The 27651-nt window shown below is 45.3% G+C and overlaps 1 protein-coding gene across 1 annotated transcript in view; it reads left to right on the forward strand.

Annotated features, from left to right (window-relative positions):
- The window catches only part of SYN3 (synapsin III), a 409534-nt gene that overhangs the window by 29605 nt on the left and 352278 nt on the right, over positions 1–27651 (forward strand). Inside the window, exons 2-3 of the mRNA XM_045553009.1 lie at positions 9925–10391; positions 26688–26745. Of these exons, the coding sequence (XP_045408965.1) occupies positions 10081–10391; positions 26688–26745 (369 nt within the window). The 5' untranslated portion in view covers positions 9925–10080. The remainder of the gene's footprint in view (positions 1–9924; positions 10392–26687; positions 26746–27651) is intronic.

Raw genomic sequence — 27651 nt, forward strand, 5'->3', positions numbered from 1 at the left:
CTTCTGTACAGTAAAGGAATGATTAATAAAGAGACTACCCACAGATTGGGAGAAAGTATTTACAAACCATACATCTGATAAAAGGATAATATCCAAAATATATAAGGAACTCAAACAAGTCAATAGCAAGAAAACAAATAACCCAATCAAAAAATGGACAAAGAACCTAGACATTTCTCAAAAGAAGACATACAAATGGCCAATAGATACATTAAAACATGCTCATCATTACTAATCATCAGGGAAATGAAAGTTAAAACCATAATGAGATAACACTTCACACCTGTTAGAATGGCTGTCACCAAAAGATGAACGATAACAAGTGTTGGGGAGGGTGTGCAGAAAAGGGAACCTTGTGTACCATGGGTGGGAATGTAAATTAACACAGCCGTTGTGGAGGTTCCTTAGAAAACTAAAAATATAATTACCCTATGATCTAGCAGAAATGGGTATATATCCAAAGGAATTGAAATCAGCATGTTGAAGAGATATCTGCACACCCATGTTCATTGCAGCAATATTCACAATAGCTAAGATGTGGAACCAACCTAGGCGTCCATCATCAGACGAATGGATAAAAAAAATGTGTGAGTGTGTGTGTGTGTGTGTGTGTGTGTGTGTGTGTGTGTGTGTACACCCACAAACAATAAAATACTATTTAGCCTTAAAAATGAGGGAAAATTCTGTCATTTACTACAACATGGATAGACCTGAAGGACATTATGCTAAGTATAATAAAAGCAAGGCCCAGAAAGACAAAATACTGCATAATCTCACTTATATGTGGAATCTAAAAGAGTCAAACTCATGGAGGTAGAGGGTAGGAAATTGTTTACAAGAGGCTGGGGAGTGGGGGTGCATGAGGAAAGGGGAGATGCTGATAAAAGGGTATAAAGTTTTAGCTGGCCAGGAGACATAAGCTGCAGTGATCCATGGCACAGAAAATGGTGACTATAATAAATAACAAGGAATTGTATATTTCAACATTGCTAAGAGAGTAGATGTTAAATGTTTTTACCACCAAAAAAGTATGTGAAGTGATGAATTTTTTAATCAGCTTGATTTAATCTGCAGTGTATACATAAAACATCACATTGTACACCATAAATACATTAATACACAATTATTTGTCAATTAAAAGCAAAATTTTTTTTTAAAAAAGGTCACCTCATCAGAAAGGCCTTCCTTCTCTGGCCATCCTGTCTAAAGAAGCCCTGTCCCGTGTTAATCTCTGTGACAGCACTCTGTGTATTCCTCACTTGCATGTACCCCAAACCATAAATGTGTGTTCACTCCCGTTTTCTGCCTCCCTTTGCCAGGTGTAAGCTCTACTGGGACCTATGGTGGGAAAAAATTACTGGAGGAGCCTTTGACTAACATCGGAGTTGGTTAACGATCATAAGAGATGATTCAGAAAGTGAGAGAATTCCTACCAGTGTAAGGTTGACCAGAGTTCCTAAAAAAGGAATTGTTAAATAAACTGTAAGGTCCCTTCAACTCTGACATTTTGTAACTTTTCCATCCAGTATTTTAAACATGGATGAGGCTCAGTTCTTGTAATGACTCAATAGTTTGTGTTGGACTAAACCTCTCATAGGTGGTAATTATAAACTTTGGAAACTTTCAAAGAAACTATTTGAGGTTACTGGAGAGAAACAACAAGGAGATAGAATGTGGAGGCCATTAGACCAGTGAAAGAGGGGAACCACACCCACTGGGAGAGATCCATGTTATGTGGCTCTTCCCTTGAGAGCACTGGCCGGCCACCTGGCAAGGAGCAGCTGAAACCAAAGCAGAGAGCTGCAGTTTTATTGCTTTGCCAAGTCGGTGGACAGAGTACAAGCTAAGAGTGGCTGGAAAACAAGGAAATGTAAAGAGATGCCCAGCTTCATGCTCCTAGGAAGATCAACTGAGGCCTCCATTAAAGGTGTGTTGCCATTCAACCCCTCTCAGCCCACACCTGCTGGTCACTCCTGCCTGTGACTGTGGGCCAGGAGAGCACTCTCCAACCAACCTCCTGCTTGCAAGTCACCGTGGGAGAGCCAGATTCCTGGGGAACCTGATTTACAACAATCTAATTGATATTTATATAGCATTACACCCAACGTTTTTAAGTGCATATGGAACAGTCATCACAATAGACCATATTGAACCATAAAATTAATCTCAATGAATGCCAAAGGATTAAAACCTTATAGACTATGTTCACTAATCACAAATGAACTATATTAAAAACAACAACAAGAAAATGTCTAAAAGAGCATTGAATTTTGAAAGTTAAATAACACGTGGGTCGAAAAATAAGAGAAATTGAGAATAATTTGAATTGAATGATAATGAAAATGCAACATGTCAAAATTTCTGGGAGGGAAGCACATTGCTTTTTTTTTTTTTTCTTTTGAGACAGGGTCTTGCTCTGTCTCCCGAGCTAGAGTGCATCATAGCTCAACCGCAAATTTCTGGGTTCAAACAATCCTCCTGCCTCAGACTCCTGAGTAGCTGGGACTACAGTGCACACCACTATGCCCAGCTAATTTTTCTGTTTTTAATAGAAGTGGGGTCTCTTGCACAGGCTGGTCTCAAACTCCTGACCTCAAGCAATCCTCCCACCTCGGCCTCCCAGAGTGCTAGGATCACAGGCGTGAGCCTCCAGACCCGGCGTAAAATTAATGGTCTCATGTTTCCATTTTAAGACTCTAGAAAACTGAAGAGCAAATTAAACTTAAACCAAAATAAGGAGAAGAAAGGGAGCAATAAAGAACAGAAAAACATAGAATAGAAAACAAACAATGGAGAACATTGAAAAGGCTGCAAGTTGTTTCTTTAAAAGATGAATAAAATTTATAAATTCTTAGGAACATGGATCAATCAAAAAAGAGAGAAAAAAGCAAATTACCAGTATCAGGCGTATGAGGAGGAATCATGAAGATCCTACAGAAAATAAAAGAAATATTATGAACAACTTTATGCCAACCAATTTCACAACTAAGATGAAAGGGAAAAATTATTTGAAATAACATATTGCCCAAACTGAGATAAAAAGAAACAGAAAAATATTAATGTGAATAGCTTTATAAAGCAGAGTAAGTTCAGAAAGACAAATACCACATGTACTCACTGTTAAATTGGAACCGATTGATAACACTTATGTGCACAAATGGAAGTAAAACACAACAGAAATCAAGCAGGTGGGAGGGGGTGGAGGGGATGGGGCAATTCACACCTAACGGGTACAGTGCACACTATCTGGGTGATGGGCACACATATAACTTTGACTCAAACTATACAAAAGCAATTTATGTAACCAAAACATTTGTACCCCTGTAATATTCTGAAATTAAAACAAATAAAAATAAATAAAAGAATTTAGGTCCTAGGAGGGTGGGGGGAGAGCACTTCCATTCTCCCACTCACCATCTAGTCTATTGTTTTCTATTAATATTTTATAGAAGAATCATCTTCCAGGCCACCACGTGGAGCCCAATTATAACTGATGTTGGTGGCAACAATAAATTTCTTGTATGTAGGAAATAAATGAGTCATGGATTCTTAGGAGAAAGAGGTCAAAAAGGAGGAGGAGGAAGAAAAATGAGAGAGGAAAGGAGGGAGGGAGGCAGGGGGAGAACAAACAAGCGACATTTCCATGATAAAATCTGCCTTTGTACAGAGATGACACTTTCCACGGGTGATGTTGTTTAGGGCCATGTGATTGTGTGTATGATTAAGGAGTCACACCTGGCCCCCAGCACATCTTAGGTCAAATTCCAGCTTTGCCACTTACTGTCTGTATGACCTCAAGCCACTTCCTTAGCCTTGGCTTCCTAATTAGCAGTAAAAGGGAGGCAAGAACAGTACCTACCTCACAGATGTGTTGTGAGGCTTAAATGATGCTTGTAAGGTACCTGGCACCTAGTAAGTTCTCCTTCACTGGTAGATTATGATTAATGTGGTTGTTTCTGAGATGTTAAGTATTTAGCCCCTTTCTGGATGAAAAATGTTATTAAACATTATTTCAGATATTCAACAAAGTTTACGAGACCCCCACTGAAATACCCACACACGGACACACACACACATGAAATGAATGCCAGACTACATTCCCTCCATTCCTCTTCTGCGGTTGATTTGTGATTGTGGGGGGGTATATTGTTCCGTTTTCATTGCCTCATTTTTTATTATTTAAAATAACATTCATCCACTTTAAGAGGTACTGTGATCCAATATATTAGAATCATCTGTAAAGCTTTTTAAAAATACCAATATCTAGGCTCCACTCAGATAAACTGAATCAGGATTTCTGTGGATGGGTCATGCACATCAGTATATTTTTAAAGTTTGCCCCTAGTGGTTCTAAAAGGCAGCCAGAGTTAAGAACTGAGGTGGAGGGAGATAGCGAAGCTTTAGAAAGAATACCTGGGTTCTAATCTCACATCTTCCGCTCATTAGCAATGTGGCTCCAAATAGGGAAGCTCTATTCCTCTGAGGCAGCTTCCACTTTGATAAAACAGGAATGAGTTGTACCTACTTCTAGAGTCATGGGTTTCAAATAAGATCATTAGCACAAAAGGCACGCTCTGCAATTTGTTCTGGAAACCTTGTTTTGAGTTCGATGTGAAGAAGCTGGCAACTTTTAAACATATAGATGACGCGTGACCATTTCCTATCTGGGACACTGGTCCTAGCATCCGGGGAAGAACAGATAAGGAAAAAGCATGCAGCCACCCAATGGGAAGTTGCATAGGATCAATTCTGGAAATCTATGCGGGGAAAGATGCCAGTGTCAGCTCACACTCCCACCTCTTACTCAAATTCAAATTTCATTACCACACCCTTCACTTTCTTCTTAGTATATATGAGGTAATGTGATTAAGATGAGTGAGCAGAGACGTATCTTAAAAGAAACGTAAAATGTAACTTCTTACATTGTCTTAAATATGTAAGTATACTGTCCACCTTATCAAAAACCCCAAATGAGTAGAATTCAAGAGCTAAGTCTCATTAGTTTTGATTCAACCCTTCTCCCAACTGCATTATTTAACCTATGAACCAGAGTCGAAGGATTACTCTGACAATATGAAATATAGAAAACAGGAATTTAACTGACATTAATTACCATGAATTTCTTCTGGTCTCTCTTTCACTAATCTAGGTATACTAACTGAATCATGCATGGGAAACATACATCTAAGTCAATTATCTTAATAAAGAGCATCAAGGCCCATGAAAGAAAATAACTTATGCATTTTGTTCAGCTGAGCTTGGTAGCCTGGAACAAACGCAGAAGTCTTGAAGTCATCATGTGTCTTCTCTGTTATTTAATGCAATATTGTGATCTTTATTGCTATTGTAACTGATTTGAGTGTTCACGATGAATATCTTTTCTTGTGGCATAAGTCTACCCTTCACTTTTAACCTTACACTTAACCCTCTCTCAGGAGACACTATTTATGAGTTATTTTGGTCAAGCAAACTCCATGTGGAAGATTCTAGAATCTTTTATGCTAAGAGAAATGAAACATCTGTACATAATAGACTAATTGAGAAATGAACTTATTTTAAAAAGCTAGATCCAGGCAGAATTGGTTGAGTAAATCATTGTACATCCATAAAAGGGAATACTACAGCAAAGAATGCAGGTCTGTTCCTAGTAACAGATGTTCAAGATGTTGTTTATATGTAAAAGTAAGTTGCAGAACTCTATAGTGTAGATCTACTTGGGTCATATAAAGATTTTCTATGCTTATATGCACAAAGAAAATTTCTGGAAGGATATATAAGAAATTGTTAATGATTATTTGTGGGGAGTGGAATGAGGGGGTACTTTACTTTCCACTTTATAGTCTTCTATGCTGTTGAAATTGTTTGCCATATGCACACATCATTTTTATAATATTTTTAATTAAAAAATTCAAAAAGAAAAAAGAGATTAAATTAATGATTAAAAACTTTCCCACAAAGAAAACCCAACCCAAACCCAGATGGCATCATTGTTGAATTCTACCAAGAATTTAAGAAAAAAATAATACCAATATTAAACTCTTTCAGAAAATAGAAAAGGAGGGAACACTTCCCAACTATTTTGTGAGGTCAACTTTACCCAGACACCAAAACCTGGCAAAGACATTGGCCAAAAAAACAAAAACAAAAACAAAACAAAACAAAAAAAAAACTACAGACCAGTATTTTGGGTCATGAACACAGACACAAAAAGCCTCAGCAAAATGTTATCAAGATTGAATCCACCAATATATAAAAAGGGTAATTCACTATGATGAAGTGGTGTTTATCCCAGGAATGCAAGTTTGGTTTAACATTTGAAAATCAATCAGTGTAATTCACCACATTACTGAGAAATAAATGATTTCAAAAAGCCTATAATCCTCTCAATAGATTTAGAAAATCACTGGGCAAATTCAACACCCATTTGTGATAAAAACTCTCAGCCAACTAAGAATACGAGGGAACTACCTCAATCTGATAAAGTGAATTTATAAAAAACCTACAGTTAACATCTTATTAATGGTGAGACTGGGAACAAGGTAAAGTGTCTGTTTTCATCATGTATATTCAGTACTGGAGATCTTAGCTAGGGTAATAAGAGAAGTGAAATGTAAAGGCATTAAGATTGGAAAGAAAGAAGTAAAGATCTCTTAATTTGTAGGTAACATGATTGTTTAAATATTATGGAAAGTATTAAGGAATCTATAAACAACTACTAGAAACAGTGCTTGAACTTAGCATATCAATTATTGTCACTATAATGACAGTAATATTATACTAGCAACAAACAAATGGAAAATGAAATTTAGAAAACAGTGTCATTTAAAAGCCATTCAAAAAAATAAACAAAAGAAATTACTAGCAATAAATTTATCAAAATGTATGGAAGACCTCTGTATTGAAAATGTCAAAACATCTGAGAGAAACTAAAGAAGATTTAATAAATAGAGGGTTCTACCATGTTCACAAAGTGGAAAACTCAATGTTGTTAAGATGTCAATTCTACCCAATCTATGCAACATTAAATATTATCCCCAAAGACTTTTTCGTACACGTCGATTTTAAAATGCATATTAAAATAGGACCTAGGATATCTAAAACGATCTTGAGAAAGAAAATCTAAATTGAAGTACTCACCTTACCTGATTTTAAAACTTTCTATAAAGCCACAGTAATCAAGGCAGCATAAGAATAGACAAATAGATCAATGGAACATAATAAAGCTTCCAGAAATAGACCAACACATATACAGCCCATTGGTGCCCACAAAGCTACTAAAGAAATTCAGTGGGAGAAAAATTTTTCCTAAATGGTGCTGGCAAACTGGATAAGTGAATGGGGAAAAAATGAATGTCATACCCTAGTGTATTAAAAAATACACTACTCAAAAATCAAATTTGGATGGATTATAGACCTAAACAAAAAAAGCTAGACCCATAAAGCTTCTGAAGGAAACTATAAGATAATATGATTGTGATCTTGGGGTTGGCAAATATTTTTAAGAGCAGACACAGATACACTAACCATAAGTGAAAAGTTTGATAAATGGGACTTCTTAAAAATTAAAAATTTCTGATTATCAAAACATCTGTAGATATGTATAATAGATTTATATATGTATATATAATTATGTATACATGTTGTGTGTATATATATATACATATATATATGAAAGAATATGTAAAATATCCCTAATACCCAAAATATGAAAGTGTGGTCTCATCCTATGGTATAATTTTTTTTTCTTATTGGGATGCTTTTATCTCAAATAAAATTTACTTTTTTTTATCTCAAATTTACTTTTTAAAGAGTCATTCTGCCAAACTTCTGCTCATGAAAGAAAGGAAGCAGCAAGCCACAGACTGGTAGAAAATATTCACAAATATACAGGTCTTACAAAGGACTTGTATCTGGAATGTATAGAGAACTCATACAAATCAACAATAAAAAGATAAACAACCAACTTTTTAGAAATAGGCCAAAGACTTGAACAGACACTTTATAAAAGAGAATATAGTAATGACCAATAAACCCATGAAACTTGCCTCACCTCATTAAGTATCAGAGAAAATAAATTTAAAGCACAATTTACAACCATTAGAATGGCTAAGATGAAGAAAGACTGACAACAACCAAATGTTGGTGTGGAGCAACTAGAACTCTCAAGTGGAGTGTGCAAAATGGAACAGCCACTGTGGGAAACTTTTTGAAAGTTTCTTATTAAGTTAAATAAACACTTACCCTATGAACCAACAAATTAATCCCTAAGTATTTTCCTAAAGAAAAGATCTGTCTATGAATCAATCCACCTATCCTTCCATTTATTGTCTCTCTACCCATCTCCACAAAAATACTTAAATAAAAAAATCCATATGGCAATTCTATTCATAATACCCCTGAACCGGAAACATTTGAAATGTCCATCAACAGGAGAATGGAGTAACAATGTGTGGCTTATCCATCCAGTGGAATGCTGCACAGTGATTAAAAAATAGAATGACTATGAGTACATACTACATAAGTGAATCTCGAAACCATTATACTGAGGGAAAGAAGTCATTAAAAAAAGAGCAATATATATGATTACATTTATGTGAAGTTCAAGAAGAGGTAAAATTCATAAATGTTGATGCACATCAGAAGAGTATTTGCCCATGAAGGGGTGACCAGAAAGGGTGCAAGGGAACTTTATAAGGTGATAGAAATATAATAAATCTTATACCAGTGTATACATTTATCAAAACTCAAAGAATTGTATGCTTAAGAACTGTGCATTTTACTCTTAAGTAAATTTTACTTGAATAAAAATATTTTAAAAAATATTCACAAAAAATATGAAGTCTAATCCCATGGTTTAAATAGTTGTTGTTTTCAATGAGATATTTTGATCTCAAATGAACAGGTTGAGTTCTTTTTAACTTATTTTATTTTGTTTAGAAAATATTTATGTGTATTGGTCTGCTCAGGCCACCATAACAAAATACTGTAGACAACATGGCGTAAACAACAGAAATTCATTTTCTCACAGCTCTGGGGGCTGGAAGTCCAGGCTCAGGGTGCCAGCGTGGTCCGGTCCTGGTGAGGGCTCCCTTCCTGGCATGCAGATGGCTGCCTTCCTGCTGAGTCCTCTCAAGGCAGAGGGTGGGGGGTGGGGGATGGATCTTTCTGGTATCTCTTCTTATAAGGGTTCCATTCCCATCATGAGGGTCCCATCCTCATGACCTCATCTAACCCTAAAGACCTCATCTCCAAATACCATCACTTTGGGGCTTAGATCTTCAACATATGCATTTGATAGGGGTGTACATTTCAGTCCACAGTAATGTGCATTCTAGAAAATTTGAAAATACAAATAAGGGGAAAGAAAAAGAAAAAACAGCACGTACTTGTATTACCAAACTACAGTCATTGTTAAACATTTTGATTTATTTTATTTCCAACGTGTTGTTATTTCAACTTTTACATAGTTGTAGTCATTCTGAACCTATCATTTTGTATCATGATCTTCTTTATTTAATATCACAACTTGAAATTTTTGCTGTTACTGAAAACTGTCCTTCAGTGTGCTTTTTTACTACCCACAAAAGGCTCATTGAGTGACTGTGCTATAGTTTATTTATTCGTTATCCTGTGGTTAAATGTTGAGATCCTTCCTGCTGTTTTGCTAGTGTAAATAATGCTGTGATAAACATATTTGAACATGAGGCTTTTTCTGTGGCTTAGATTCTTTCCTTGGGCTAGAATTCCAGAAAATGGAAATTTTGGGTTGAAAGGATATGCTCTTAATACATGTTGCCAAGTTCCTTTCCAAAGGGATGTCCCAATTTACCTTGCCACCAGGGGCAGGGCAGGAAAGTGCTGTGTGTGTTGCTCTCACAGGGGAGGAGGTCGTGTCCGCTAATGTGTTGCTTGGCTTGTTTCCAGGAGGGCAGCCAAGGCAGCTGAAGCCGACTGCTGGTCGTGCAGAATTCCCCGGGCTCTTCTGGCCCCAAGTCCTACCACTCCGACCACCCAGCAGCCTGTGTCCTGGGCCTCACCAAGCCACGTCTGAGTAGGAACAAGCCATCTCCACCTACAGCCATGAATTTCCTCCGGCGGCGTCTCTCCGACAGCAGCTTCGTGACCAACCTGCCCAACGGCTACATGACGGACCTGCAGCGCCCGGATAGCTCCACCAGCTCCCCGGCTTCCCCCGCCATGGAGAGGAGGCACCCCCAGCCCCTGGCCGCCTCCTTCTCCTCTCCGGGATCCAGCCTGTTTAGTTCCCTCTCCAGTGCCATGAAGCAGACCCCGCAGGCCCCCGCGGGGCTGATGGAACCTCTGGCTCCCTCCACGCCTGTTGTGCAAAGACCCAGGATCCTGTTGGTGATCGACGATGCACACACAGACTGGTAAGCAGGAGTCCACAAGCACTGCCACCTCTGGGGCAGCAGAGGAGATGGGGCTTGTCTCACCTCTTCCGGGAGAAGAGGGAGGAGCTATGAGAGGCTCAGGTGGTGTCAAAGACCGGCCAGAGAGAAGGACACTGACAAGTACCGAGGGGCTACTGCATGCCAGTCCCCACAGCACCTGCTCTGTGCCACGTTCTCTTCTAAGGGCTTTGCATTTACAGGTCCACAGTCCCTCACTTGCATATCAAAAATTCAGAACATTTTGGAACTTAGAAATATTTTGTAATCTTTTGGGCGTAAGGGGGAAACTTCCCCTTTCCCCCAAAAGTTCCCTGAAAGATCAACTCACAATTAAGGCAGATTAATACGGGGAGAATCACAGAGTAATTACCCAATATCCCAATGGGGTCCAGAAATTTGTCTTCCCTTCTTTCAGAGGGGTGGGGAAGATGAAGATGAGCAATATAGATAATTCCATTTAGGGGCAATAAATGGTTGCTAGGGAGGATGAATGCATGGGGGAAACAGATTGACTTGTACATTAACCTGAGGGACAGTTATTATGTTTAAAATGGTTTGGGCCAGGTCTGGTTGCATCCTTGATCTTTCCCGGAATATATTGAGATAACAGGGAAGGGAAGGGAAGTCAGTTGTTCTTTTGATGGGTCCATCTGGTTATGCAGATAGAGGGAAAGCCCCTTCCAAGGGCCTGTTGGTCTCTAAGGGCCTTTAATTCAAAACACTCTTTGTACCAAGGAGTCATATTTTGGGGTGAAATTTCCTTAGCTCCTTCAGCAGCAATGCCTGATCCAAAGGAAAGTTAGGGTCTAATAGTCTGAATTATACCACTCAGTGTGCTTGTTCATATGATTTGCTGAAACCATCATGATGTGTTTGATATGGGGTGTGGCTCAGAGATCACTGGAAGTGTTTATAAAATACGGTATATACACCATGTTACCTTCCCCAAAATGAGAAAGGTCTTAAATCTGAAATACGTCTGGCAAGACTTGCTGGATTAACCTCTTTCAGCCTCAGCCACCCTCCCTCCATAAAGTGAGGCTGTTATGAGGGTAAAAGAAACCCATACATGCCTCCAGGCCTTATCCCAAACCCTTGGGACCAGAGTGCCTGAGTTTGCATCCCAGCTCTTCCATCTATTGGCAGTCTGGCTCCACAGCCTGTCCTCTGAACACCAAAGGTAAGCAGAAAGGACCTACTTTCCAGCCCCTTCTCAGGCGGTGCCCCCTAGATGGTGAGCTCTGAGGGACAGAGGCCTGGTGCTTGTGTCAAGATCATTGCAGCAGTCATTCACCAGGTAGTTACTGAGACCTCAGTGCAGGGCACAGCTTAAGTGCTCAGGTATAGAAGTGAACAGGTCCCTGCATTCATGCAGTTGCAGAGTAGGTCTCTACCCCAACTTTTTGGTACTGAGAGGTGATAAATATTGTCAGGGCAGCTGGAGACATAGAATTTGCAGTACAGGGAGTTAGCTCCAATGTGGAGACAGGGAAGCACCGTATCCAGGGCAGAGGAGTACATGGATGGGAAGCAGAGCAGTCTGACAGTGGGCGGCCTTTGCAGATGGAAGACAAGGTTGCGTATGCGTGTGTCCAAGGGTGGCCACATATAGGCACCCAGTAACTATGCATTAAGTGAGTAAATGAGTGCATCCGGGTCACTAAGCGTGCCAGGTACTCTGTAATTCTAACATGCACATAAACACTCACAGCCTTTCCTTGAGAAGGTAACTCAGGTTGGGAATGCTTAAGCCCATACTTTGGAGTGGGAGCTATTTATAGTTTATCATGCGTGTTCAATATACAGTCACCATTAATGTATGTTCAGCAGAGTCAGACGTCAGTCTTCACTTTCCTGCTCAGGAATCGCCTCCTAACCAGAGTGGCCGGGTGAATCACCTCTGTTCTGATCCAGTCTCAGTTGTCTTCGGTGTCTCTTCTTGCTCGAAGGCGCTTACCGTGAAGCCTGTTTATCTCCGCTTATGTGTTTATGTAAAGCTGCACATTTAGCTTCTGAGCTCAGGGGTGGACGTCTGCCACGGTGTTGCTTCTAGGCCTTCCCTGTACAGTGCCACTGCCTGTCTGCCCGGCAGTCAGAATGGCTACGTGGCCCTTAAAGTCTTCTATCTCTATTCAGCCTGACTTTGACCTTGATTTTGAGTGTTATCCTTGCTGGCTGTGTTGTCCCGGGCTCAGCTATTTTTCAGGAAAGTTGCTCCTTGTAGGGAGGTTGGACTTAATAAATGGCAGTATGGTGCAGTGGTTAAGAGTACAGACATCAGAGCTAGGCTTCAAATCCCATCTCCACCCTGAAAAAGTAGGTGACCTTTGCAAGTTACTGCACCTAAATGAGAATAATGATAGTACCTACCTCATAGAGTTAATATATGTAAGTAGGCTTAACATCTGAGTTAGTACACAAGTGCCTGGTGGATGGTAAGTGCTAGTGAAGCATGTATTACTGTTGTGGACTATCGTGACCCTTCCCGTGTGACATTAATCATCTGGACAGCAGCCCCGATAGGCATTCCTGTTTAATATCTTCATGCCAAATATTGGGAAGCCTGGATTGGGATTTATCCTACTGTGCTATTTATTTATCCCATTGCTGTATTGGTCATTTTCCCCTATAGCTCTGGGTGATAAAGTTGGGTCTTTTTAATCTCTGTCCCCACACTCTGTGTGGTGTGCAGGAGTGTAGGGGCACAATTAATGAGGCTGAAATGCAATGAATGACCTCAGTGAAGCAACATTTAAATTTTGACTTTGGTATTCAATCTTTGCAGTCCACAGGGAGGATCTCTGCATGAGTTTCAGGCTGTGCACACCGGTGGGGGACACAGCTTTGGCCAGAGAAGTTTCTCCTAATATATTTCAACCTCATGTCCTATGCCCACACTTTAGTTAGGATTTGAGAGCAGCAGTCTTTGGTTTGTGGTGGCGTTCTTGCCCCTCTGTGGGTAAAAAAGGGGAGACGTAGGAAATGAGACTCCTTAACTCACCCGGAGGTGGCCCTGCGTTCATCGTATGTTTGTGACGGAGACTTTCCGTCACCGACACATCTGCTTCTCATACCAAACTTTAACCCAGATTCTTCCCCGACTTCCTAACCTGTCTGAATCTCAGTATGTTCCCGAATTTCTCTAAATTGATCCTGGCTGCCTTAGAATCTCAGTCCTGCCCTGAAGCACAGCTGAACGATGCCTGTCTCCCGCCACCAGGAGCGGCCAGCAGGTGGCGGGCCAGCCCCGCGGTCCCTGGGTGGCTTTGGCAGAGCCTGGGGCTGCCTCGGGGTCAGCCCCTGCCCCAGTCCCTCCTTCATTGTGCCAACTGTCTCCAGAGGGGAAGAAGCTGTTGAGGGGAAGAGGCCAGCTCTCACAGTCCCTTTCTGCCCCCTTTGAGATGATAATGAGGGAGGAGAGGATCCACCATCTGGACTGAGAATGAACCCACCCCCACCCGACAGGCACAATGCGGCTCCCTTTTCTGCACATCTCTGTCTCCCATGCCTGGTCCAGGGCCTTCCTGTGGAATCAGGTTTCCCTGGTGGCAGGCAAGGGGGTTGCAGGATAATACTCTTCCCCTCCTGGGGGGTCCAGCTTGCAGACTCTGAACCAGCCTGGGCCCCCCATGGACAATCTGATACCTGGCCAATCACCTGGGGGAAGGAGCTTTCATCTTCTGCGGAGAAATAGAGGGTCTCAAAGCCGTCTTTGCTGGGGGGACTCATGGCCAAGCATTTGATGGAGGGTACCACCTTCTGCTGGGGTTGCCCGGGTAGGCGGGCCTGGCCTGGGTGAGTGTGCTTGGGCCAGCCCCCCTGAAGGCCTGGCACAGAAGTAGGTCTGAACTAAAGTTGATCCTGTCCTCCGGGATGGGGGAGGTCCACCAGTTCTGAGAACACAAGGGAAAAGAGAAATAAAATTAATGGATTCTAGCTCCATTTTCTTCGGCCCTCCTGCCTCTCCACTGGTTCCCTTGCCTAGAATTTTCCAGCAGCTTCACTGTTCTCAGGCCTCCTATCTTTACCTCACCTCCTTCCATGTCACCACCAAAGTGTCATCTTTCTGAAACACAAATCTGACCCATGTCACTTTGCTCCTCCCTCCCCCACCCATGCGTCTCCTTTCATAATTCTGTGGTGCATCATTGCTCTCAAAGTCAAAGTCAGGGATGTCTGCCCTCCCTGTAGCTCTGTCTCCAGCTCTGCTTCCTACTTTGCTGCTTTTTCTGCAGGAATAGCAAACGGCTTGCAGTTCTCAAAGATGCCCTTTTGCCTTAGCATATTCTGTTCCCAGCTACATGGAATACCCTTCTCTATCTTGCTCACCTGGCCAATTTCTGTTCATCCTTAAAAGCCTGCTCAGGTGTTTCCTCTTCTGTGAAGCCTTCCCTGATACACCCTGCCCTGCCAACAGCGCTAATAACGACCTCACTTGTATTAGTATAACCTAACACACACTTCATGGCGGTGTGGGGGCACATCCCACACTGTACTGTAATTGTCTCTTCTGCAAGAACACGGCCCGTCTCATTCTTCTCTGTATCCCTGCTGCTCCACACACGGGAAGTGTTCAGTTAGCATGTGACATCCCCACCCAGTCCAATCAGGATAACAGAATGGGCCTAATGGGGTCTGAAACTCACCTTACCTTAGGGGTCAGCAATGTAAAACACACAGTTAAGGAGTTTCCGTTTTTATTCACCTATGTATAACATCTTGGCTATTTACATACCAGGATGCTAGTTACTGTAAGGCTGATGTATGAAATTATTTTTTAAAAAAGGAACAACTTGCCTATGAATGTAGCAGAACCCCAGGTTTGATTTTCAAAATCAAAACATTTAACGTGACTGGATGTGGTTGGCGTACCTCCCAGCTCTCGGTTTCCCCTGCAAGGTCTCTGGATTCCCGGGAGGAGGGGAATGGGGCAGGGGCAGGTGGAGCAGCCAGGTCTTTGTCCCAGCTGCTCCCCCAGTGGCCTCTGGAGCCATGGCCCTCCTGTGCTCTTACTCCACTTAGCCTTGTTCCCAGAATGTCTGCTATTCCATTTCAACAATGATCTATTGTTACTTTCCCCTTTATTCCCCAGCCTTCCCCATGGTTTCTTTTTCCTTCTATTGTTGGGGAAGAAATGAAAGGGTATCCTTGGTTTGAAACACTCCTCAGCTACCAACCTTTCTGCCCAGAGGGTCTCAGACTGCGGTCCCACTAAACGATGGTAACCGTACCTGTGAACAGGCATCCTGTGCATTTCTGGATTCTCCAAGAATTATTATACGGTGTGATAATTGTCTGTGTCCCCTCCACTGCCACCCGTTCCCCACTCCTAAGCGCTGCCTTTGTTGCCCCACGTCTAAGACAGGGTACCTGATGGGCTCGTAGGACATGTCTGCTGACCGAATGAGGGATTTGAGAGGTGGCGAGTTACTGGCAATGACAAGGCAGGGAGTGTGAGATGAAACCCAGGAATGGCCTTGGCAGCATTCTGAAATCCTCTTTCCCCTCTCACCCCATACTCAATCGAACAGAAAGTCACAGTGGCCACAGTGGAAGCATTTACATCACAGAAATCAGCAAATGCCATAAATCAGGGCTTTTCGTGCCCCCCATCCAGAGAACTGGTTGTTAAGCATTTGCCAACTCACCGCTGCTCCTGGGTGTTTCCTGATTTGCCTGTCAGGGGCCGTTTGCAAGGTGACGAGGCAGAGCACAGAGACACCACGCACCTGCCCAAGGAAACGAAACAGAAGGGCGGCTGGGCTGGCGCTTGAACCGGGCTCACTTCTTAAAAGGTGTTTCTGATGGTGCCACCCTCCTGCTGACGACTGCCAGGGTGTCAGTCCTTGGCACCAGGTAGAGGCTGGAAAGTGTTGGTTGAACCCATGAATGAACAAATGAATGAACAAAATATGAGCTCTGGGAATGATGAAGTCATGTCTTCATTGTCATATGACAAATACTTGTGCACTTGACATGACCAGGCATTGTGCTAAATGGCTTTCAGAGATTCTCAAACTCAGTCCTCCTGATAACCGAACAGGGCACGAGGGCTGTTCTCAGTTTATAAATAAGGAGACCTGAGGCTCTGTGCCCCAAATCGAAACAGATGCCAGGGGCATCCTGATCTGGCTTAGGCCATCTGAAGGACCATCCCGGTCCCTGTGGTTCTCTTGCAGTTCTCCCCACTCCCACCTGAAGCCCAGCCTGTTCTGTGCCGGGAGGGAGGCCGTCGGCCTTGGAGCAGGGCTCTGGAGCCTCAGGCCCCCGCACACACCCAGCGCCCGAGAGCAGCATGAGGCAATGGGTGGCAGCACTCCATGTTACAGCATGCGGCCAAGCACGGGATCTGGTGACCTCACCCCCAGAGGAAGGCGCCCCCCCTCGAGCCAGGCCGCCCCGCCCTGCCGGAGCCCTCTGGCAGCCAGGGTTAAGGGTGACGAGGGAAAAGGGGGTTCCTGTAGCCATCTGAAAGCTCAGGTTTGCAAACTGGACCTTTTATAGAAACTGCCCTAGGACATGTGTAGAATCTTTTCCTCTTTTTAAAGCACCAAGGGGTCTGAGGCCAGGTCTTTTCTGTTCTTTTCCCTATGTTTTGCTATTAAAGATGTGATTTCCTAACACACGTCAGACATGTGTCCCAGGGGGGTTAAAATGGGAAGGCAGGTGACATGCTGCTCACCATCTCTGTGGTCTTAGCCAAGCTGCCACACCGTTCTGAGACTCAGTTTGCTCATCTGTCAAGTGGGATCATAAGGCCACCGCCTTCCCCATACCTCGGGCCTCGCAGGGGTGTTTTCCTGTGGGAATGCCTAGTTCCTGTCCTCCATGGGTGTCTTGCAGCGTGGGTGCTTTGTTCCCTTGTGACTCAGTCCTGTCCTACCCACATACTCTTCCGTAGGGCAGAGTTTATGCCTCCTTTGTGCAACTGCCGATCCCCAGAGCCTAGCACGGTGCCTGGCATGTGGCAACATAGGATAGATGGATGATTTGATTAATGTATGAATAGGTGCTCTTGCCAAAGGCTGCTATTATGATTAAGGGAAAGTTCAGAATTGAGGATGCTCTGGGTGAGTCTCAGAAAACACTCAGTTTCCCTGGAATTCAGGAACAGTACCTGAATCTGCCATGTTATTCCAGAGACTTCCCCTCCTCCTTCCTGCCCAGGGAATAACTCAAAGGCTCCACTCTTTCCCTGAGGGTGCAGACTGCTTCAGGCGGTTTTGACTGGAGGCGTGAGGACTGTAGGCATCTTGGCACGTCCCTCTGAGGACTTGCACGGGGCCTGGTTGGGCCTGTGGTGATCAGGACATTCTGCTTCTGTCTGTGCCACCTGGAGGAAGGACGGGTGTGGGTGTGAACTCAGAAGTGGCATCACCAGGTAATACTTACATAGGCAGTGAATGAGTATATCTCATGCAATATTTGGGATAGACTTATACTACAAAATTATTGGTTGTTCATTGGAAATTCAAATTTAACTGGCCATCCTGTATTTTATCTGGCCTCCCCACTTGTGGGGGACAGTGACAAGAGACTCTGCTGGCCCTGATCACACAGGGCCAGCAAGAGGCTGGCCTTTGAGCTTCCTCACTCTCTGGCTAGGTAGCCAAACCAGGCCCCCCAACTGACCCCGTTCTCAGAGAGCGGCTTTCCCTGCCTGTGACGAGGACTGTCCGTCACCAGCAGGGAGGGAGCAAAGCCGAGTGGACCATCTAGAGCCAGACTGCCTGGGTACTGTGGGCTCTGGTCCCCGTTCTCTCTCTCAGTTATGTGACCTTGGGCAAGTCCAACCTCCGAACCTCACATTCCTCAGCAGTAAGGCGGGATCGTGGAATATCTTTCTCGAAGGGTAATTGTAAAGATGAGAGATAATAGCACGGGTGGAGCTGGTACATGGCTTAGCCTGTCGTAATGGGCCCCGAAATGGTAACTGTTATTAACAATTAATTGCAATTACTAATTGCTTGTGAATATAATCGTTCTGGGAGCCAGGGGGAAGGAAGCCACTTGGCCTGCTTCTCAATTCAGCTGGATGTGCTCAAGGGCCGTCTTCCAGCAGCCCTGGAGGAGGGTGTCTGGATCCTGGCAGGCTGGCAGTCCCTCTGCGGTGAGGAGGAGGTACAGACTCCAAGTCAGTCCCGTCCTCCTAGAGTTGGTTAAGAGGCTTAAAGCGGAGACACACAACTCTCTGTTGGAGACACTTGGCTGCGGGAAGCGAAGTCCTTATGCCTCTCCCCACCGCCTCCCCTATCCCTAAGAGTCTCCTTGAACGAGGGCAGGCCCTGCCTGTTTGTGTGGGAAATAAAGGGGGTTCTGGGATGGCTGGAGGGGTGGGGGTGGAGACGGGCAGGACCTAATGAAAGGGGCTTGTCCCCTCTCTGCTTGCTTCTTCATTCTGGGACTCAGAGACACCACCCAACCCCACCTGGAGTGGCTCTGGACTTGAGGACTCATCCCGCTCCCTCTGGGCACCCACCGTGCACCCCCTGCCCCTCCCTCTCCCCTGGCGTCCCTGGCCCTGGTGTCTGGGGGAGGGAGGGGCCCTGGGCATTCCCCAGCAGCCTGCCCGGTCGCCTGGAGACAGCTCCGTTTTCCCAGGCCCGGCCCCTTTTATATCATGGGGACAATGTGCACACACAGTGAGGGCCTTGTGTGGCACCCAAGCCCCGAGCCCTTTGACTTGAGGAATTTTTCAAGTGCTGACCTCTCTCCGTGAGGTCTTCACGCCGTCCAATCCGACGGCCGGGTGTCCCTGCCGCTTCCTACCGGGCTCTTGCGGGGAGGAGAGGGGAACAGTGAAGAGCTGTTATCCCCACCCTCGCAGAGTCTTGGGGGAGAGCTTCACCCTCGGAACCGAGGCTAGAAAATCTGGGGGAAATGTCTTTGAGCAGAAGGGAGTGTGGGGAGAAATCTGATGGATGCTGTTTCTTCCTAAAGTCCTTTCTTCCTGGCTGCTTTTCTAAAGAACTCGGCCGATGCTGTGGGATCTGGGGGGAGGGGGCGCTTTCCTCTCTGGCCTCTGTTTCCTCGTGTGAAACAAGGAGGATGGGCTAAGATCATGCCCCCCCCCCACAAGACTGTTTCCATCAGAATGACATTCAGATTCCCAGGCACCTTCTGTACGGGACAGAGTTCTGTGTCTGAAAAAGAAATAGACTTTGGCTGACTTAAGCAAAGTAGGGATTATTTTGCAGGAACAGTGTCTTGTTAAATCAGCTCCTGTTGGCTTTCATCCGTGATCCTCTCTGTTCAAAAATCAAATTCCTGGGGAAGAACAAGCGTGGCTTATTCCACCCCTTGCTCTGCGGATGCTGCTGGACAATCCCACCAGGACTGCACAAAAGAGAGAGGTTGGTTCCATCCATGCAAATGCAAATAGAGGTGCTGTCACCAGAGGAAGGCAGAATGGAGACAGGACAGGCCAAACTGAGATGTTTCCCTTGAACAACTGCATCCGAATATCTAGAGTGGAGCCAAGGAGACTGTTTTTTAAAATGATGTGGAGCCAAGTTTGGAAACCATCAAGTTAGAGGACTTACTTCCTGTAGCTCCCAACTGGTAGAACTGGAACCGTGGGGGGAAAACAGAGGAGACATATTTCAGTTCAACGTCCAGAAAATGTGTCTCACTGGCAAAGTCATCCAAAGACCAAGTGGGCTGCCTGGTGAGGGAGTGAGCTCCCCGTCACTTGCAAATGTTCAAACACAGCTTGGCTGCCCATTTGGGAGAAATAATGGGGCTCAGACCATAAAGGGGTCAGACTACAAGCCCTTAAAGGAGGCTTGGACCCATAGTCTCTCATTTTCTCCTCTCTGGCGTTTCCTCTAGGCAGTTCTCATGCCCTTACCTTGCTTTCCTCTGAGGAGTTTAACAGTTTCACTGTGAGTCTAGCCACCTCCTCCAGGGTGGCTTTCTGGCCCAGGCCCTCCGAGTGACCTTGTTTCGAAGGAGTCCCCCAGATGCATGGATCTTCTTGAGCAATAGCGATTCCCGGGCTGGAATCTACACACTCCACCCCGCCTGGGTTGCTGCCTTGCCCCAGGGAGGACGGGCTCTGGGCAGACGCCAACTGCATTACAGAACGTCTCTTCTCCCCGGGGCCTGTGGAAGCCTGCCTGGGACATGGATCCTCGACAGGAGAGAGGCCGTCTGTGATGGCAGGACAAGGGCTGGTGCTTTGTGTCCATTTTCCTGACCTCCTACCTGGGTTTGCAGCAGGGGTAGGGGTGTGGGTTTCCTGAAGATTTGCACTGAGCTAATTGCCATCTTCAGAATGGGCTTAGCTAAGTTAGGGGTTGCCTGTGCAGCTGCTTGTAGGAGACAACCCAGTCAGTGAGTGAAGGGGCAGGTGGTAGGAAAACACATAGGCATTGAGAACTATCCCCCTGCTATACGGAAAATAGCAGCACAAGCTCTAGGACAAATGGTAGCTGCCACTTGGTTTCAGCTGCAGAGAGGTGACAGGGAGCAATGCGAACTGCGCTGGGCATGAGAACTGAGGCCCCTTCGGAGGCAGCAGCTGCAGGCCACTCAGCCAGTTTTCACACGTGGGGATATGGGCCTGCTGTTGCTGACTTACTGATTTTCAAAAGAAACCAGAAATCTACATTGTTATACGAATTTTCTACTTAAAAGTATATAATTTAAGCTGAACAAAACAAGACTGTGAACTCTATGAGGTCTACTAGTTGGCAACTTCTGATAAAGAAGACAGGAGTCAGGGTAAATGTTTGGTCTAGTTTCTTTTCTGGAATTATCTTCTGGCTAGACTGTAGACTCCAGGATGGCAGGATGTTCAATGCAATTCCAAGGGCCTAGCACAGTGCTGAGTACATAGCATTTGTCGATGGATGGATGGGTGGGTGGGTGGGTGGATGGATGGATGAGATGGGTGGATGGATGGATGAGTGGCATGGATGGGTGGATGGATAGATGGATGGGTGAGATGAATGAGATGGATGGATGGATGGGTGAAATGGATGGGTGAGATGGATGGATGGGTGAGATGGATGCATATATGGATGAATAGACAGATTGGTGGACAGACAAATGGATAATAAATGCTCTTGGTCTCTCCTTTTGTGCCCTGCTCTTTCACCCTGACAGGCCCCACATCCCTTTTCTCAACAGGGCACATAGTATCCCCAAGGTCCCCTTGTCATCCTACTTATACCATCAAAAACCCTTTGCTGAAATGATCATATATTAGTCACTTGCACCTTGGTCTGAATTACCTTTCAGTGTATTTTCTTTCCTGTAGGCGTTTCCCCAGGTTGGGCCCTTAGTAGATGCTCAATAAATGTGTGCTGAGGGCATGATTTAGCCTTATAACATTAACCCTTTTTTGAGGTATGAAGGTTGTAGACTTCCAGACATCTGTAGAAATGAAGGTGACATGGTGTTGTGTCTTTAGAGAGCAAAGAGATAGGACTAGGAGATGACATTCTAGCCTGTCTTCTGCAGTCACAGGGAGTGGGTGGTTGATGATTTTATTTACCCTAAAGGCCTATGCTGGGGAGGAAGGGGAACTGCCAGGGAGAAGACGGGGCAGGCCTCCGTCATTCTTAACACTAGGCAGGGTTTCATTGAAAGCAGGGCAGATGCTACCATCTTCCTCCTCTTGGGAGAGAGAAAAATTACCTGTTGCTTCCCCAGGGACGTACCCAACTGACCTCAGCCCTCCACATATCATGTTGAAGCACAGGATGGAAAGAGACGAACATTAGTTAAACACCTGCCATGTGTCAGGGGTACCATTCACGGGGTCCTTATGGCAGATGTAGCAATGTCCTTATTTTTACAAATGAGGAAGCTGAGGCTAGGAAGGTTGATGTTTGTCTGAGGCATCACTAGGAGGTATGTAGCTGGACAGGACCTGGGTCTATCTCTAAGACTGGCAGTGCCTGCCCCTTCCCCTACCTGGGGAGGCGTAGCTCCACCCCTGCAGTCCACCGGTGAGCAGCGCACATGCACTTTCATGGCAGTTTCCCAGAGACCTTTAATTCTGTGTCCTCATTTAATCCTCTTGACGACTCTGTAGGAGATCTTCTTATCCCCATTCTACAGAAGAGGAAGCAGAGGCTGGTCCAAAGTCATGCAGCAGGTGCCAGAGCTGCCCACTCAAACCTAGGTCTCCTGCTCTGTGCCTGTCGCCTATTTTGCCTGCATAGTAAGGGGCATGCAGAAAATCCATCTGCCCCCTGGGTGCTCGCAGTGCGTGCTCAACTCCTTCACCCTTGCCTGTGTCCTCCCCACAGACACACGCATCCAGATTCCACCACGCTCATCTTTGCAGCCTGAGGCCCTGGCAAAGAACAGATACCAAACCCTGGACAGACCAATGGACGAACCCTCAGGCTGGGTTCCTACCCCTTCCATGGGCTCAGCGGGATCTCTGTGCTAATGCTCTGTGTTCCATCTTTGTGTCTGTCCCTCCTGTGAGGTAGTAAGTGCCCCGCGACTGAGAACTATGTTGTCTTCATGCTTGTTTCCTTGGAGCCTGCAGGCTCTGACACATAGTAGGTCTTTGATCTGTGTATGTTACGGGTCTCTCAAAGAGGCCTTCCCTGACCAACCGAAGTCCGATCTTCCCTGCACCTCACAGCTTATCCTCAATTGCGTTAGTCTGTGCGTTTTATTCATAGGACTCATTCTTTTTATCTGGTTTATTTTTTGTCTTTTCCATGAGCCTGCAAGCTCCACAAGGACAGGCGCTATATCTGCCACTGTACCTGCTGTTTCTACCCCTGTGCCTAGCACGGTGCCTGGTCACATGCGGCTCCATAAACAGGGATTGGATGAGGGGGTGCATAAGTAATGTGAACTGAGACCAGACCCTGCCCACAAAAATCCCTTTCCCTAATTGTTTTCAGAGGCCAATGGGATTGGGGACATTTGTCACCTCCTGTGGCCCAGGGCCCTGGTTTGTCTCAGTTCCTTACCCCCACAGATCCCTGTACAGGTAGGAGTCACTGGGGATGGGGTGGGGGAAGCCCTGTTTGGACACAGGTGGGTCCTGTTTGTGCCAACTCCTCTTTCCTCTGCCCCTGCTGCAGCCACGAGAGAACTCAGTGCCCGTTCCTCATAAATCCTCCCACACGCACCCGCCGCCCCAAGCCAGGGATTTCCCACTCCAGGCAGCACCGGTTTTATAATATTCTCCTTCCTGGTGCCTCAGATGTGGCAGTAAAATATGAGACCACCCACAGACATGGAATCGTCCTGGAATCCAGAGCTTCCCCCACCTTCTTCCCAAGGCCAAGGACTTGATTGATTGGCTGAGGTATTCAGGGAGCTCGTTATGAGAATGAACATATTAGGGCATTAGGAGGAGGCAGCTAATGGGAGACAAAGCCCTTGGGCATAGCAGGTCCATCCATTTTGCTTGAGGTCAAACAGCCAGTCAATTACAGAGGCAGCAACCCCAGCCCCCAAAGGCATCTAGAATTCCAGACCATCCCTACCCTTCCCTCTGCCAGACAGAGCTGTTCAGAGGCGGCTCAAGCCTGAATGAGCCCCGCCTCCGGCAAGGAGGCAGCAGTCTGTGTGGCCCATCAGGAGACAGACTTTTGACTCCGGGCCAGGCAGGGGGATGGACCGCCTGACCCTCAGCTCCAGCCCGACTCCATCTGCTGGGCCCTGCAGTAAACATTCCAGAGATGGGCAAAACAAGTATCTCTCCTGGGAAGGTGAGGTCTCATCGAGGCCAGAGCTGCATGGGTGGTATTGGGGTAGTGCAAGGTGCCCTGAATTCTGGGTAAGAATCGAGTTGAGGGCGGCCAGTTGTGCAGGTTGAACACTGTACAAAGTGACCCCCCACATAGTAATCTGTGTAGATTTTGTGAATTTATTACAATGGTGTGCCAGTAGATGGCAGTAAAGTATCTTGAGGAAAGGCTATCCTGCGGACTATCCCTGGAAGATGTTATTCCTTTACCTGGTCAAGGAGCATTTGTTAAACACATGTCTTGTGCACTAGCACAGCGTGCTGGTTGCTGGAGATACAGTGAGCATTGAGCCTCAGTTTCTGGTTGCTAGGAACTTCCAAACTAGATATCTGGGGACAGGGGACAGGGGACAGACAGCATGGAGTGAAAAGTATTATGATGGTAGTAGAGACAGCCTGCTGTAGGAACAGACCAGGGACAGCTAACCCAGCCAGAGAGCAGGTGCTGTCCAGGAACACTTCACAGAGTAGGTGTCCTGACTGAGGATCTCGGAACATGAGAAAGAGGTGGGCAGGTAAAGAAGAGCAGGAAGCCGCAGGAGCAGTGAGGACAGCATGCTCCAAGGCTCAGAGGCATAAAAGCACAGGGTATATCTAGGGACTAGCAGGAGCCTGGGTGTGTCCATGCAGCAGACAGCAAACTGGAGGTCCCTCTCTCCTCCAGGATCATGAAGGACCCCGGGGCACTGGACTGAATCCCAAAAATCTTAAAGTATGAGCCCAGTTAGAGCTGTCTGGACCACATGGGGAGGGATGCAGAGGGGCTGGCAGCCCTCAGAGGGCAATGCCACCTCTCTGTTGTTGCCATCATCATCCATCACTCATTGCACCTGTGGGACAGATCCAAGTCAGGTGAATCATAATTCTGCTTTATAAAGCCCAAGGGGGTCAGATTATCTTTTATTTGTAGGTTCCCACTACGTGGCACCCAGTAGGCACACGGTAGACACTCAGTAGTCCTTTGCTGTTGGAGATTCTGTTGCAGGCCCTGGGACACATACTCTGGAGTTTACTACATGCCAGGAACTATTCTAAGTGCTTTCTTTCACAAATGGAAGGTTGAAAAAACAGATGGCAACATCCATCTTCCAGGGAAAAGAATAAGAAGAAACTAAGAAGAAGGTTCTTGAATGTCATGCTTACAAATTATTGATTAGAACTCAATCATTTGGCACACCTAGCTCATGGGAGAGTTGGGATATACATGTTTATGAGTCTATCTATAAACTCTCTTCCTGTGGAAAACAGGTTGACCCTGGATATTGGGAAGCGAAGAGCTAGGTTTACGGAAATGCTGACACAGTCCCCAGTTTACAGCAAGTGACTAACGACTCTTAGTTTCATCACACTAACAGTCAAAGAGAGCAAGAGGAAACTTTTACTTTTGCTGTGCGTGGGGGAGGATGTCTAAGCGCACAAGCAGCCCAAATGTAGCTGCTGTTTTTCAGAGTTGAACAAAAGCACAGTTATGGAAGCCCTGGGTGTTTAGTCTCTCTGGGGCTCAGTTTCCTCATCTATACAGTGGGAACAGTCGTAGCGACCTCATGGTGGTGGTTGTGAGTGTTAATGAGAAAGGCTATAGGTTAAACCCTCTAGCGTAGTGTCTGGCACAAAGTGAGTATTCAACAAGTGTTTTTTTTCATCAATCTGTTCCCTCATTTATTCATTCAACGAATAGGAGCTGAGTTCCTACTGTGTGTAAAGCGCTCTGGTAAGTGCTGTGAAGGGAAGGATGACTAAGATAGAGTGTTCCTAACCTCAAGGAACTGTGTTTTGGTTTCGTGGTACACAGGCATTAATCAGTTATTAATTATCACTAATTGTAATGATAAATCATGGGTCAGGATTAGGGTGCTTATGGAGAAAAACGGACAAGTAGATGGATTTGAGGAATAATTGAAATGTAGAATCACTGGGAATCGGGAGGGAGAGAGAGGTAGCAAGGATGATGTCTACACTTCCGCCTTGAGCAATGCATGGATGGGGGTGCCGTTTACTAATAACAGGGAAGGCAGAGTCAGGGATGTAGAAGAAAGTCTTGGAAGGATGGACAGACGGTTGGTTGGATGGATGGATGACAGACAAAGGGATAAATGAAGACTGCTTTATTAGACAAATCGACAAAAAGAAATGGGTGGATGGACAGATCAATAATAAGTCCTTGATGGAGTAGATAGGGCATAACTCAATAAAATAATACTGCATTATTTATTTATGTAGGATCCCTTATTTCATTTGGTTCTCAAAATAACCCTTAGAAATATGTAGCACAATTATTAATATCATTCTTTCACAGAGGATAAAACTGAGACATGGGGAGGTCAAGTGACTTGACGGAACCAGAGCTTGAGTCTCCGATCTTCCCTTCCACACTCCTTCCCCTCTGCCTGGAAATAATGGGGGAGTCAGGGATGGAGGCTGGAGGAAAGAGGGGGAAGGTCCTAATGCATCCTGGTGCAAACCTCTGGGGTGAGGCCTTTGGAGAAGGGAGAAAAGAGCGAGGCTGTCTGCATCCTTACTCAGTGGATTTCTTCCTCTCCCCACAGGTCAAAGTATTTCCATGGAAAGAAGGTGAACGGAGAGATTGAGATTCGAGTGGAACAGGTAGGTGGGGCTGCATCTTTACCTCCGTCACCTTCACCTTTTCTACAGCTGGGGTCATTCTCATGAGCAAGCTTGGTTCCTGTTTTATGTGGCCATCACGAGCTGAGTTTACCAGAAAACTCCCGGTTTATATACCTGAGAGTCTCATTAAATTCCAGAATCATTTGGTTTAGTGATTTTCAACAATTTTTGTTGTAGCAGAGAACCTTGCTTCAAAGGAGATACCAGATAGGAGCTCATTCTGCAAAATAGAGGCAAGTAGAGTTGCTCTGATTGAGTTGAACGAAGGAACCTAAAAGTCTGCTCCATTCTGTTCCCCGTGGCCCCGGAGGCATTGCCTTGCAACCGCTAGGGCTGGGGGGCATAGCTTGGGAGCATGAGGGGTTTGAATCCTGGCTCTCTCATTTCCAGGCATTGGGCAGGGAACTTAGTCCCTCTATGCCTCATTTTCCTTGTACCATTATGGTTGAGATTAAATTATTTAAAATCTCAAATGAGATCAGAATCGTCAATACTAACTCTTATTATTACCACTAAATCAATATCCAGGTCCCTCATTTTCTGTGGAAAGAAACACAGACTTACTCAAGGCCACCGAGAGAGGCAGGGGCAAGAAATTAGGGCTAGAAGGTGTGGTCTCCTGGGTCTGGGTGGAAGGTTCCTCCCGTTCATTCAGTGAGGACCTCCTCCTCTCTGCCAGGCACTGTGCTCAACTTGGGAGAGCACCCTTGAACATGGGCTCTGGAACCGGACACTAAGTCCCAATACTACCCCTCATAACGTCGTGGCCTTGGCTGCGCTCTCCAGCTCAGGTTCTTCATCTGTACAATGCAGACAATAATAGCATCAGCCCATGTGCACAGGGTCGCTGTGAGGAGCAAATGCATTAGTCCATGAAAAGTGCTT

This window comes from Lemur catta, chromosome 6, assembly GCF_020740605.2.
Source record: "Lemur catta isolate mLemCat1 chromosome 6, mLemCat1.pri, whole genome shotgun sequence".
NCBI classification, from domain to species: domain Eukaryota; kingdom Metazoa; phylum Chordata; class Mammalia; order Primates; family Lemuridae; genus Lemur; species Lemur catta.